Raw genomic sequence first — 13,410 nt, 5'->3', positions numbered from 1 at the left:
TTTGCATGTTTGTGTCCGTTCAGGCACAAATAGATGCGGAAGAGAACGGCAATCAGTGTTCAGTGCATCTGGGCGGCTCTGTGTGTGTGTGTGTGTGTGTGTGTGTGTGTGTGTGTGTGTGTGTGTGTGTGTGTGTGTGCGCGCGTTCAGAATTGAGTTCTCTTTCTTGTCTTTGTGCGCTCAAATGGTTCAAAATCACTTGAATGTTTAAACTGACAGTACCTAAAACACGATAAACTTCAAATGATAAACTTTTTTTTGTATGATTGTGAAACTTTGCAATTAATCCGAGAAGCACGTGTTTTGAACCAAGGTGTCTAGTCCGTACGCATTAACAATCCCCACAAGACATCGCACATTCTGCGCTGTGACTATCGCGGATGCGCACATTGCGATATCGATGCTAAAACTATACAGTGGGTACGGAAAGTATTCAAACCCCCTTAAATTTTTCACTCTTTGTTATATTGCAGCCATTTGCGAAAATCATTTAAGTTCATTTTTTTCCCCCCATATTGACAGAAAAATACAGAATTGTTGATATTTTTGCAGATTTATTAAAAAAGAAAAACTGAAATATCACATGGTCCTAAGTATTCAGACCCTTTGCTCAGTATTTAGTAGAAGCACCCTTTTGATCTAATACAGCCATGAGTCTTTTTGGGAAAGATGTAACAAGTTTTTCACACCTGGATTTGGGGATCCTCTGCCATTCCTCCTTGCAGATCCTCTCCAGTTCTGTCAGGTTGGATGGTAAACGTTGGTGGACAGCCATTTTTAGGTCTCTCCAGAGATGCTCAATTGGGTTTAAGTCAGGGATCTGGCTGGGCCATTCAAGAACAGTCACGGAGTTGTTGTGAAGCCACTCCTTCGTTATTTTAGCTGTGTGCTTAGGGTCATTGTCTTGTTGGAAGGTAAACCTTCGGCCCAGTCTGAGGTCCTGAGCACTCTGGAGAAGGTTTTCGTCCAGGATATCCCTGTACTTCGCCGCATTCATCTTCCACTCGATTGCACCCCCGCAGCATGATGCTGCCACCACCATGCTTCACTGTTGGGACTGTATTAGACAGATGATGAGCAGTGCCTGGTTTTCTCCACACATACCGCTTAGAATTAAGGCCAAAAAGTTCTATCTTGGTCTCATCAGACCAGAGAATTTTATTTCTCACCATCTTGTAGTCCTCCATGCGGGCTTTCATGTGTCTTGCACTGAGTAGAGGCTTCCGTCGGGCCACTCTGCCATAAAGCCCCGACTGGTGGAGGGCTGCAGTGATGGCTGACTTTCTACAACTTTCTCCCATCTCCCGACTGCATCTCTGGAGCTCAGCCACAGTGATCTTTGGGTTCTTCTTTACCTCTCTCACCAAGGCTCTTCTCCCCCGATAGCTCAGTTTGGCCGGACGGCCAGCTCTAGGAAGGGTTCTGGTCGTCCCAAACGTCTTCCATTTAAGGATTATGGAGGCCACTGTGCTCTTAGGAACCTTAAGTGCAGCAGAATTTTTTTGTAACCTTGGCCAGATCTGTGCCTTGCCACAATTCTGTCTCTGAGCTCTTCAGGCAGTTCCTTTGACCTCATGATTCTCATTTGCTCTGACATGCACTGTGAGCTGTAAGGTCTTATTTAGACAGGTGTGTGGCTTTCCTAATCAAGTCCAATCAGTATAATCAAACACAGCTGGACTCAAATAAAGGTGTAGAACCATCTCAAGGATGATCAGAAGAAATGGACAGCGTTAAATATATGAGTGTCACAGCAAAGGGTCTGAATACTTACAACCCCAAATCAGAAAAAGTTGGGACAGTATGGAAAACACAAATAAAAAAAGAAAGTAGTGATTTCTAAATTTACTTTGACTTGTATTTCATTGCAGACAATGTGAACACAAAATATTTCATGTTTTGTCTGGTCAGCTTAATTTCATTTGTAAATATACATCCTTTCCTGTCATTCAGACCTGCAACACATTCCAAAAAAGGTTGGGACAGGAGCAATTTAGGGCTAGTAATCAGGTAAATTGGTTAAATAATGATGTGATTTGAAACAGGTGATGTCAACAGGTGATTGTAATTATGATTTGGGTCAAAAGCAGCATCCAAGAAAGGTCTAGTCCTTTAGGAGCAAAGATGGGCCGAGGATCGCCAGTTTGCCAACAAATACGTGAGAAAATTATTGAAATGTTTAAAAACAATCTTCCTCAAAGAAAGATAGGAAGACATTTGCTTATTTCACCTTCAACAGTGCATAACATAATTAAAAGATTCAAGGAATGTGGAGGAATTTCAATGCATAAAGGACAAGGGCGCAAGCCTAAGCTGAACAACCGTGATCTCCGATCCCTCAGGCGGCACTGCATCAAGAATCGTCATTCATCTATAAGCGATATCACCACATGGGCTCAGGACTACTTTGGCAAACCTTTGTCAATTACCACAATACGTAGTTACATCCACAAATGCCAGTTAACATAGGGCTTCCTTTTGGCACAGTACAGTTTTAACAGTGTCCAGAAGCGCCGTCGACTTCTCTGGGCTCGGAGGCATCTGGGATGGACCATCACACAGTGGAAATGTGTACTGTGGTCAGATGAATCAGTATTTCAGGTATTTTTGGGGAGAAATGGACACCGTGTGCTCCGGACCAAAGAAGAAAAGGATCATCCAGACTGTTACCAGTAACAAGTCGAAAAGCCAGGGTCTGTCATGGTATGGGGTTGTGTCAGTGCCCTTGGCAAAGGTAACTTGCACTTCTGTGACGGCACCATTAATGCTGAAAAGTACATAGAGATTTTGGAGCACAATATGCTGCCTTCAAGAAGACATCTTTTCCAGGGACGTCCATGCATATTTCAACAAGATAATGCAAAACCACATTCTGCACACATTACAAAGTCCTGGCTGCAGAGGAAGAGGATACAGGTACTTGACTGGCGCAAAATGCGACAACGAAGACCCTGTACTGTTGCCCACCTTAAGACTTGTTTGCAGCAAGAATGGGACAAAATTACACCTGAAACACTTCATCACTTGGTGTCTTCAGTCCCTAAACGTCTTTTAAGTGTTGTGAAAAGGAATGGCAACATTACAAAGTGGTAAATGCTTTACTGTTCCAACTTTTTTTGAAATGTGTTGCAAGAACCAAAATGAGAATTTTGTTTTTTTGAAAAAAACAAAAAAACAAAAATGAGGAACACATTAAATAATGTGCTGTTGTATTGTCTGCAATGAAATACAAGTCAAAGTAAATTTAGAAATCACTACTTTCTTTTTTTATTTGTGTTTTCCATACTGTCCCAACTTTTTCTGATTTGGGGTTGTAGGACCATGTGATATTTCAGTTTTTCTTTTTTAATAAATCTGCAAAAATGTCAACAATTCTGTGTTTTTCTGTCAATATGGGGTGCTGTGTGTACATTAATGAGGAAAAAAAATTAACTTAAATGATTTTAGCAAATGGCTGCAATATAACAAAGAGTGAAAAATTTAAGGGGGTCTGAATACTTTCCGTACCCACTGTATATCATGCAGCCCTACTTTAAATACCTTAAACCTAATTAGTGGTAAGGAGAAAAGCTTGTCAGCAAGTAGCCTAGAATTCATTCTAAATAAAATATCTATAAAATATCTGTAAACATCCGCCTAGCATGAACAAAAGGTTCATGCTGACAATCCATATAAATCCATGAAAATAAAAATAGTGTTATATTACATTATACTTTCAGAAATAATATTTAAATAATTCTACAACAATAAACAACATATATATATATATATATATATATATATATTCAATATATATATATATATCAATTTATATATATATATATATATATATATATATATATATAATTATTACTATGTACACAAAAAACTCATGCCACGTTAATTCAATTAAAAAGCAATTAGGATGATTCACCACTGACCACAGCCAATCACAAAACACCTTTCAGTATCCCTATGCCACGAGCGGTGTAAGTGCCACACACACACACGTTGGGTTTTCATGTTATATGGGAACATTCCATAGACATAATGATTTTACTGTAAAAACTGTATATATTCTATCCCCTAACCCTAAATCTACCCATCACAGAAAACTTTCAGCATTTTTAGATTTTTTTAAAAAACATCAATTTGTATGATTTATAAGCTGTTTTCCTTATGGGGACCAAAAAATGTCCTCACAAGAAAAGGATTTTGGATATTGCCATCTTTGTAGGGACATTTTGTCCCCATAACATAGGGTATAACTGAACCACACACACTCACATACAAACAATCATTCAGTCCGCTGGAACTCAGCACCCTGCTAATGCTAGGTCATCCATTTCCTCTCTTTTGGATTTTAATAAAACTCTCTCATTGATATCCTTTTGCTGAAAACCGCTAACCCTGATCACTAAAAGGCTTGGCCTACAGCAGGTTTCTATTCTTTCTTTTCATTTCGAGCCAATTCAAAGCATTGTAGTTTCTGAGCAGAGCTGTGAGAACTGTGGTTATTTACTCCGGCTGTTAGTAGATGATGTAAACGATCTTGCATAATGTCTTTACATAATTCATATTCATATTAAGCAGCAGGTAGTGTCATGTTATAATTGGAGCTGCAAGGTTGTACAATAGATACACTCTTGTGTTATGTGCAGCAAAATGTTTCCTTGCCAAAAAGTCGAAACTGAAATATATAACCTCATAAATCTAAATAAAGAGAGTAAAGCATGCCACAACAACAACTATTTGTGCTTGACATTCCATAAAGAATCAGTCATATGAATAGCGTAGCCCTGGAGATCTGAATTGAGTTTGGTGCCAGTTATACATCAGACTATCCAACTGAATGACTCAGAGGGCTCTTCCATTCGCTTGTAAATCACATGGCACATCTGATGCACTCCTCAATGACCTCTTCAGTCTGGAGCAAGACCAACAAAAAGCCAGCACATGTAGAGAAATGTATCACAGAGTGACTAGAGTCTCTACCTTAACATACAGCTGCTGGAACTCATCCAGGTTGAGTCGGCCACTTGGGCAATCCTTCAGGAAGCCTTTGTACCACTGTTTGAGTTCGTGTTCGTTAAATTCTGTGTTCTTCACCAGGTCCTCCATTACCTCAGGGGTCAGCTTGCTGTTCTGTTTCCCCATGGTGTCTGCAAGGAACAGAAATATAAAATAGCTGTGATCTCACTTTGCCTGGAGCTGTAATTCATTTTAACTGCAGAAACTGTATAAACTTTGTTCTATAAAAAGACCATTTATACTACCATACTACCGTTTATACCACCCACATATACTACCATTCAAACTCCTGGGGTTGGTAATATTTGGTAAGATGAAAGAAGTCTCTTATGCTCACCAAGGCTGCATTTATTTGATCAAATACAGTAATACTATGAGATACTATTATAATTGTTCTCTAATTGAATATATTTTAAAATGTAATTTATTCCTGTTATGGCAAAGCTGAATTTTCAGCATTATTATTCTAGTCTTCAGTGTCACATGATCCTTCATAAATCATTCTAATATGCTGATCTCAAGAAACTCATATTATTATGAATGTTGAAAAGAGTTGTGCTGCTTAATATTTTTGTGTGATACTTTTTTCAGGATTTTTTGATGAATAGAAATTGCAAAAGAACAGCATTTATTTGAAATAGAAAGATTTTGTAACAATGTAAAACAGTAGTGTGAATATAAACACTAGGTTTAAAACCTTACAAAATTCAGAGAAAATCATCTTCATAATCACCTTTAAAATCAAACTTAGAATGGACCATACATGTGTTTAAATAAGTGCCAGGTCAAGGAGGTGGCCTTTTCTAGCTGAGTCCGGATCCTCCCAGAGTTTTTCTTCATTTTAAACATCCTCTGGAGTCTTTCCTTGCCATTGTTGCCTTTGGCTTTCTCACTGGGGCACAATTCTTTGTAAAACTGCTTTAGAATATACATATATATATATATATAGTACTATACAAATTGAATTTGAGAAAATGGGATTTTAAGTCATTTTGCTAAGCGCACACACTAATATACTAAATGTACATGGGTGGAAATACTCATTTCATAATTAATATCATGGCTAAAATAAGACCGTGCAGTTGAATAAATATGATGGCTTGAGTGAGTCATTGTGGATTATATCATTTCATGCTGGCTGAATACATTTAAAGAAGGCTTAAATCATTGGGACAAACACACTCACACTGACCAAACATCTGAGACCATCAGTGAAAATGCTTCTGTTGCAGATTTTTTCCTTGAAATATCCTGTAAAATGTGATGTTCTATAATTTGAAGGTGTTCATACTCTTAGCACTGAGAAAATGAGAAAGCAAAGCACCTAAAGAACGTTCCAGTATAGAATTGTCTGTACATAATATCTCACTAAGGATGAGAGCATCTTCATAAGAAATCCCTTATTTCAGCTTATAATTATTATTAAAAATGTGCCTGTGCCTTTGGAGGACGTGTATGTCCGGTTTCACAGACAAGGTTTAAATCTAGTCACAGACTAAAATGCATGTTTGAGCTTTTTTAACTGAAAGTAACTTGTACTGACATATCTTAAAGGGGTGATATAATGCCATTTTTACAAGATGTAAAATAAGTCTCTGATGTCCCCAGAGTGTGTATGTGAAGTTTTAGCTCAAAATACCCCACAGATAATTTCTTATAGCATGTTAAATTTGTCACTTTTTGAGGGTAAGCAAAAAAGCTCCGTTTTGTGTGTGTCCCTTTAAATGCAAATGAGCTTCTGCTCCTAATAGTGTTAGCAGCGCCGATTACCTCACGATAGACGTGTGCCGATATTATGTAACGCGATATATCACGATAATGATTATGCACGATACTGTTATCATGGGCACTTCAAAATACCGTAAATAATAATTTATTACCAATTATTTAAATTTTTATAATGCATTTAAGAATACTTTTCCCATCAACCGTATAAAATGCACAACACCGCTGTATGCTGCGTCAAAGGGACACGCGCTCAGATGTTAACAAGCCCAATGTGCACAAGAAGCACATGGCAGAACGAGTGAAGGAGACGCACTGAATGAAAGTGCACGTTCACTCTCTGACAGCAAAGGGCGCTGATGGAACAGCAGAATGCAGCGGTTACCCCGGAAACCCCGCAAACAAAGCAACTGCTCTAGTGAAGTTTTTAAAATGCTTCAAACAGCCATTCATTTTTTTGTAATCTCAATGTTGTTCATCACAGCACCAAATACTTAATACTTAAAGACTTAATAAGCTATTTATTTTCAAACTTAAACATTTTTATATTTTAATCTGGACTACAACATGCCCTAATGATTAGAAATGTTCTGATTATTTGTTATTGTTCAGTAAAACTTTGAGACATACGGCTTCATTAGTTAACATGTTAATTCATTATTACCAAACTGACAATGAAAAATACTTATAAAGCATTAATTATTCTTAGTTAATGTTAATTTCTCAGTTACTGGTTAATAACATTACTAAAATCAAAAGAACTTATTTAATGGACCTGAGATAAAGCTAACAATGATCAGTTGTATTTCTTAACCAACATTAACAAAAAATAATACTTTCTGTAACAAATGTAGCTATTGCTCAATCTTAGTTAATGCATTAAATAATGAGATCTTATTGTAAAGTGTTATCTGTTGTTCTTTATAGCCTAAATCTTTTGCACTTTAATCTGTTTGAAAATGTTACTTCATATATTTTTTGTGTATTGTATTATTGTATTTAAACATTCAGAGTTATTTTTGTTATTACAAAAAGAGTTCTTAAACCTGTTATACTATGACAACACTTTTTTTTGCATCTTATTTCAATATCATGATAATACCACATACCGTGATAAAAGCTTCAGCAATTAATCGCAACATGAAAATCTGATACCGTCACATGCCTACCTCACGAAGACTCACTGAAAATGTCAGAACCTGTTCAGCCTTTCATGTTCAAATGACTCAAGAAGAAGTGACAACATGTAGAATGTAACAGGACGTTTCTGAATGGTTAGTTGCTTAATTTATGTAGCTAATGTGGGATAGCATATTCTGTCATGATAATAAATCGCTCCTGTGGGAACTGTTGTAAGATGCCTACAGAGCCAGAGAATATATGCTGCATGAAGACAGAACAGGTATAGTTTAGTTTAATTACGGTTATAACTTATGTTGTCATCTTGCTTTTATGACATGCTATTGCATTTGTGTTATGTACTGTATTGCAATAACATGGCCTCAGCCCTTTGTTTCGTGTTCTCGGGGGCGGGGTTTATGTAAATTTTAGGGTTAGTGATATCACCAACCCGGGAAGAAGCTCGTTGTAGTCCCTTCCAGCCGTTTGTTGTAGTCCTTAAAGAGAGAATTCTTTAAAAGAAAATATCTCCCTTTGCTTTGAACTTTGAGCGTCGTAACTTTGCAGATGTTGTGCTCAAACAGCAACATTACACACTAACTAAAGTTTAAAAAGTGAAATATTCATAATAATATCATAATGAACCACCCCTTTAAAATATGTCAGTGCCAATGTTTTTTTCTCAAGATGCACACCAGTAATGTTTTTTCTAAGGCACATTTTAAAAAGTTACTTAAATGTCCTAATTGAACTAAGGCCTAATCCTGGCTTAATCTAAACCCTGTCTGTGAAACCAGGCCGTATGTTTTATCCCGCAGCCCTTTTCCCCTAGATGGTTGTCACACACAGTGTGTGCGTTACTTTCAGGGAAATGGGATAATTAAACAAAGCATCGTTCACATAATTACCAAAAGGTCATCACATCCTAAGCTTCAATGTGACATTTACGTTTTTTTTTTTTTCGCAAATCGAAAAAGCTGATCCTTCCGTTACATTAATATTGGATATGATGAAAGCACAGAGGGACATACAGAGAGAGACAGAAAGCAGGGTAGCAGTGCTGCGGATGAAATGCTGAGTAATTGTGCTGCTTTTTAATTTGTTCACCACTACTAAATCATAGAGATGAGCTTTCATCACTCTCATCGAGGCTCACGTAAAAACTAGATGGGAACATTGCACTTCAAAGTTCATTACAATTAATTTTCAGTCTGAGACTGACAAACGAGCAGCGATGCTGACGATAATGAGCGCTAATTTAGTTTCCCACACAACAGCATTTTATTGTCAAGCAAATGGCTGAGTTAAGGACATACATCTTGACTGTTCTCTAAAGGCAAGGATGTAGAAAACTACATTTTATACATGGTGAAAATGAGGCCACCAACCCATGCATCAGATTGAGAGCCGTGAGGTTTTAATGGCAGGAGCGTAACCCTTCCTGATCTGCAGAGTGCATTGGAGACCCTGTTTCCTTGGGGAATACCGTTCTTTATGAGGGATCCACCCATGAGAAAAAGCACAGCATAGCAAATTCAGAGTGCTAAAAACAGCTGCCCCTGAAACTGACTATGAATCAGCGATAATGCATCGTCGTATAGCTCGTTCCCTCTTTGTGAGTGTGATTTATGATTTCAAACTAATTAGATGATCAGCATCATTCCTAATTGAATCCTCCTCCAGCTGATCCCTTCATTGTTAAAGATTTACATGATTTCTGTCAAGCCAATGATACAATAATTGGTCAACAGGAATTCCTCATTTCAAAGATTTTATATATAGACAATATTTCTGCCATTTAAGTATGGAATAGTTTACTTGCAAATGAAAATTCAATCATCATTTACTCACCCTGATGTCATGTGATTGTGAACATCATATGACTTTCTTCTGAAATTTCAGTCGCACACAAATCTATCATATGGGTTTGTCCTTTTTGGAGTTTTACAGCCCCTGGTCACCATCCATTTTCGCTGTATAGAAAAGAGCAGCTTCATGAAAGAAAAAGTCATATGGTTTTGAAATGACATGGGTAAATGATGGCAGAACGTTCATTATTGCTTGGATGGTTTGTCTAAAGAGATAGTTCACCCAAAATTGCAAATTCTATTATTTACTCACCCTCTTGTCATTCCAAACCTGTATAACTTTGTCTCTTTTCTGAGGAACGTAAAAGAAGATATTTTGTGTGTGTTTGATTGCTAACATTTTTTAAAATGTCTTCTTTTTATATTCCACCAAATAAAGAAAGTGATGCAGGTCTGGAACAACATAAAGGTGAGTAAATGATGAAATAATATTCATTCATGGGTGAACTATCCCTTTAAATTTAGACACCCACCAGTCTAAGCAGTCTAAATTTGTGGTTACTTTCCATAAACTCTCCAGAGGGTTGTTTCCATGTGGCACAACGATCAGAAATAACTACAGACATTGCAAACTCAGTAATAATTTCCAAATCCTACTGTTCAGTCTTTTTAAGAGCACTCTAGCGACTAGTTTTATGAGCAGGCATGAGAATCTTTTGTCTCAGGGTTGTAAAAATTGTCCTTGTTGCAGTGTCAAAACTAGACTCACTTCATTTTCAAAAGCTTTAAAGACCAATTTAAACTTTTAGCATTTAATTTGCCCAGTATAAATAATAAGAAGATGCAAAAATGAGATATTGCTACTTGTTGCATCATTATAGGTGAATTCTGAACAATAAGGTCCATCTGTACATGAAGCTCTGATCTACTGATGCTGTTGAAAAGAATTGGTCACTGCAGGCTATAAAAGGAACCGAAGAGCCTGTCTACCTCAAAAGCAATAGTCCACTCCATTTTCCATTTAGGCTGCATCAGTGCTATTTCTGCTGCAACAGGAGACCAGAGAGAATACTCTGTCCCCTGTGACTATAACACGCAGGTTGAATCGATCTTTTAAAATGATTTTGCCTTTTCACGCGACACTGCTGTAATGCAGATAGATTAAAATGATCTTTGCCATACACAAAGACTAGCAGCGGTGCATTCATAGTAGTAGCAACGAGGTAGAACACAAGCCATATTCTGATCTGATTTAAAATAGTGCTGTGTATATGTTGAGCTCATCTTATGTTCGTACGACAGAAAATGCTGTGTTATGAATGATCAACACAGCGATGTTGTACAAGCACTCGTGTCACCTAAGAACTGACTAGCAGGCATTATGATGACTATGCAAACTGAGACCTGTCCAGAGATCAAAAGGCGTTTTAAACCCTGAGTCGAGTCATCACAACTGAGTTGACATCCACACAAGCCTGACAAATTTTGTCACATGTGAATTTAGCTAGCCAAGTGATTTAGCACATCCAGCTTATTCGGAAAGTCACATTATACAACAAACATTTAGATCAATTCATTACTTTACAGCATGACCTTGAGACTGTAAAATTATGGGTGGTTGATATAGAAAATACATGCTTAGAATTTCACTATGCTTTTATTTCTGCTCTTGTACATTATAGCTGCATTGATCCTGCAGTGTATAAGAAGCTGTGTTAGTAGTGAAGAAAGTCGATTTAAGTCATTTTTGAAATCTGAACTATAAATACAGCAACAACACAGCATTATGACATCCCCCCAGTCCAAAAATCCTAAAGTTGGAATTTCATAATCATAACTTGGAATCAAATCTAGCCTAAGTCACGTCAATGGGAATCCATCATAACACAAAACAAAAACTTGATATTTTAGAACAAATAGTAGCCTATAGGACAATTATGATTACCAAAAGGATAAACTGCCCCGTAGAATAATAAAAATTAATTTAAAATTAATTTTCAGAAATTTTCCTTTGGCTTTGGGTTTTCTTTAACTGTCCAGAAGAAAACGTTATACAATACAAGCAGAGTTCTGATAAAGATGACACAATATCCAACTAACACTCGCATAAGAATCAAAGAATGGATTGTATTTGATTCTTATTAGAATCCTTTGAGGTTGGTTCAAACTTACAAAACAATTCCAAAAGGAATCCAGTTCACATTCTTTTAAAATTTTTGACTACCTAATCTGTCAAAATGCATGCAAAACAAATGATATGCACCAACCTGTGCGGACAAATACATTTCTCACCGAGCCCTATGACAGTGTAGATAGCTATGACACACAGCTGTTTCAGACATGTACACCTGGGGCCATTGTCAACCGATGTCCATTTATTTGACATAGCAAGCTCACGTTTTTTACCTCAACTTTACTACTGTGTCCTCTGGTCCTCCTTTGGTTGTTTTACCTCATGGCATTTATAAAATCAACAGATAATGATGCATATAAATGTTATAATATAATAATCTTATAATATATAACAAAGTGGTTTACAGGGTGAGGAGTTATGAGAAAGTATTCTGAAATATCATAACCATGCACATTACATCCTCTGTGATGAATCAATGCATTACAATGCTTGCAGGTAGCCTAGATGAGCCAGCTCAACCATCGTCACGTCAATCCATAACGACTTTCTAAAGGTTTCTTATTCCAGCCAAAACAAATAGTTAAAGATGGGCTTACCGAAAAGGAGAGCCAAAAGGAGGTCTGACGTTTCCTGCTTCGGGCGACTGTAAAAGGTAAACGCGATGGAAGTGCTCACTAATCTGCTGACAGCTGCGGTGAGGTTTCTTTGGGGTGAAAGGAGAGGCGCAGCGATTACTGCAGCGAGGACAGTCCACGCGCAGCGCTCGAGGTGATGTGACGCTATAGAGATACAATAGAGCTCAGCCAGCGTCGGTCTGTGTTCATCACCACCAACCTATCTCGTGTTTTCCCACTGCTCCGCGAGCTTTGCTGTGGTGTGTGCTCTTTTGAGTGTGCGCAAATTGTGCCTTCTCGCTCTGACTGAACTCGGATAGAGCAATGGTAGAAAATGACATCAGCAAGTCAGCAAGTAGATATGAAAGTCTTCGAGGTTCACGCATTCCACCTTTTGTTATTTCTATTAGTTAGTATTTTTTTAAACAGCCCAAGTGTGACTTGGCTTTCATGGGGGGCCGTTTTTAAAAATGATGATCACAAGAATACACAAACGTCAACTAGACTAATTCGTATTAGGCCTGTGAAATGTAAATGTAAAAGGTCCGGTCACATTAAAAAACATTTTTCGCGGGCAAAAAAAAAACAAAGAAAGAAAGAAGAAGCTCTGTCTGTCAATAGCGATGTCACAGACAAGTCGATTTCAAACAAAGCAGCGTTCTGTTGTCGAGGGTCGAATTTGCGTTTGCGAAATCTGGGAAACAAAGATCCTCTAACCTTACCTGTTTTTGTCAACTTAATTTAAACGGTTTAAAAAGTGTTATAACATTATAAAATATCGTAAAATTAATCATGTATCATAAATTAATCATAAAATAAGTAGGGCCTATATCAGATAGTGTTTAGTTTGAAAATGATTAAGGGTTAGTTCACCCAAAAATGAAATTTCTGTCATTAATTAGGCCTACTCACCTTCATGTTATTCCACACCCGTAAGACCTTCGTCTTCGGAACACAAATTAAGATATTTTTGATAAAATCCGATGGCTCAGTGAGGCCT

The 13,410-nt window shown here is 37.4% G+C and overlaps 1 protein-coding gene across 2 annotated transcripts in view; it reads right to left on the bottom strand.

The window, feature by feature from the left end:
• Window positions 1–12,719, bottom strand: part of vsnl1a (visinin-like 1a) — a 34,187-nt gene extending 21,468 nt beyond the window's left edge. The window contains exons 1-3 of one of the 2 annotated variants that reach the window (XM_051874611.1): window positions 12,393–12,719; window positions 9,706–9,827; window positions 4,975–5,141 (exon numbers count right to left, since the gene is read on the bottom strand). In XM_051874611.1, coding sequence (XP_051730571.1) covers window positions 4,975–5,136 — 162 coding nt within the window. In that variant the 5' untranslated portion in view covers window positions 5,137–5,141; window positions 9,706–9,827; window positions 12,393–12,719. The remainder of the gene's footprint in view (window positions 1–4,974; window positions 5,142–9,705; window positions 9,828–12,392) is intronic. The other variant, XM_051874610.1, reaches the window with a different exon arrangement.
• Window positions 12,720–13,410: the final 691 nt, after the last annotated feature.

This window comes from Ctenopharyngodon idella, chromosome 20 (genome assembly GCF_019924925.1).
Source record: "Ctenopharyngodon idella isolate HZGC_01 chromosome 20, HZGC01, whole genome shotgun sequence".
In the NCBI taxonomy this organism is placed as follows: Eukaryota; Metazoa; Chordata; class Actinopteri; order Cypriniformes; family Xenocyprididae; genus Ctenopharyngodon; species Ctenopharyngodon idella.
Note: the sequence above shows the minus strand (reverse complement) of the source record. Positions and strands in the feature narration are given on the sequence as shown.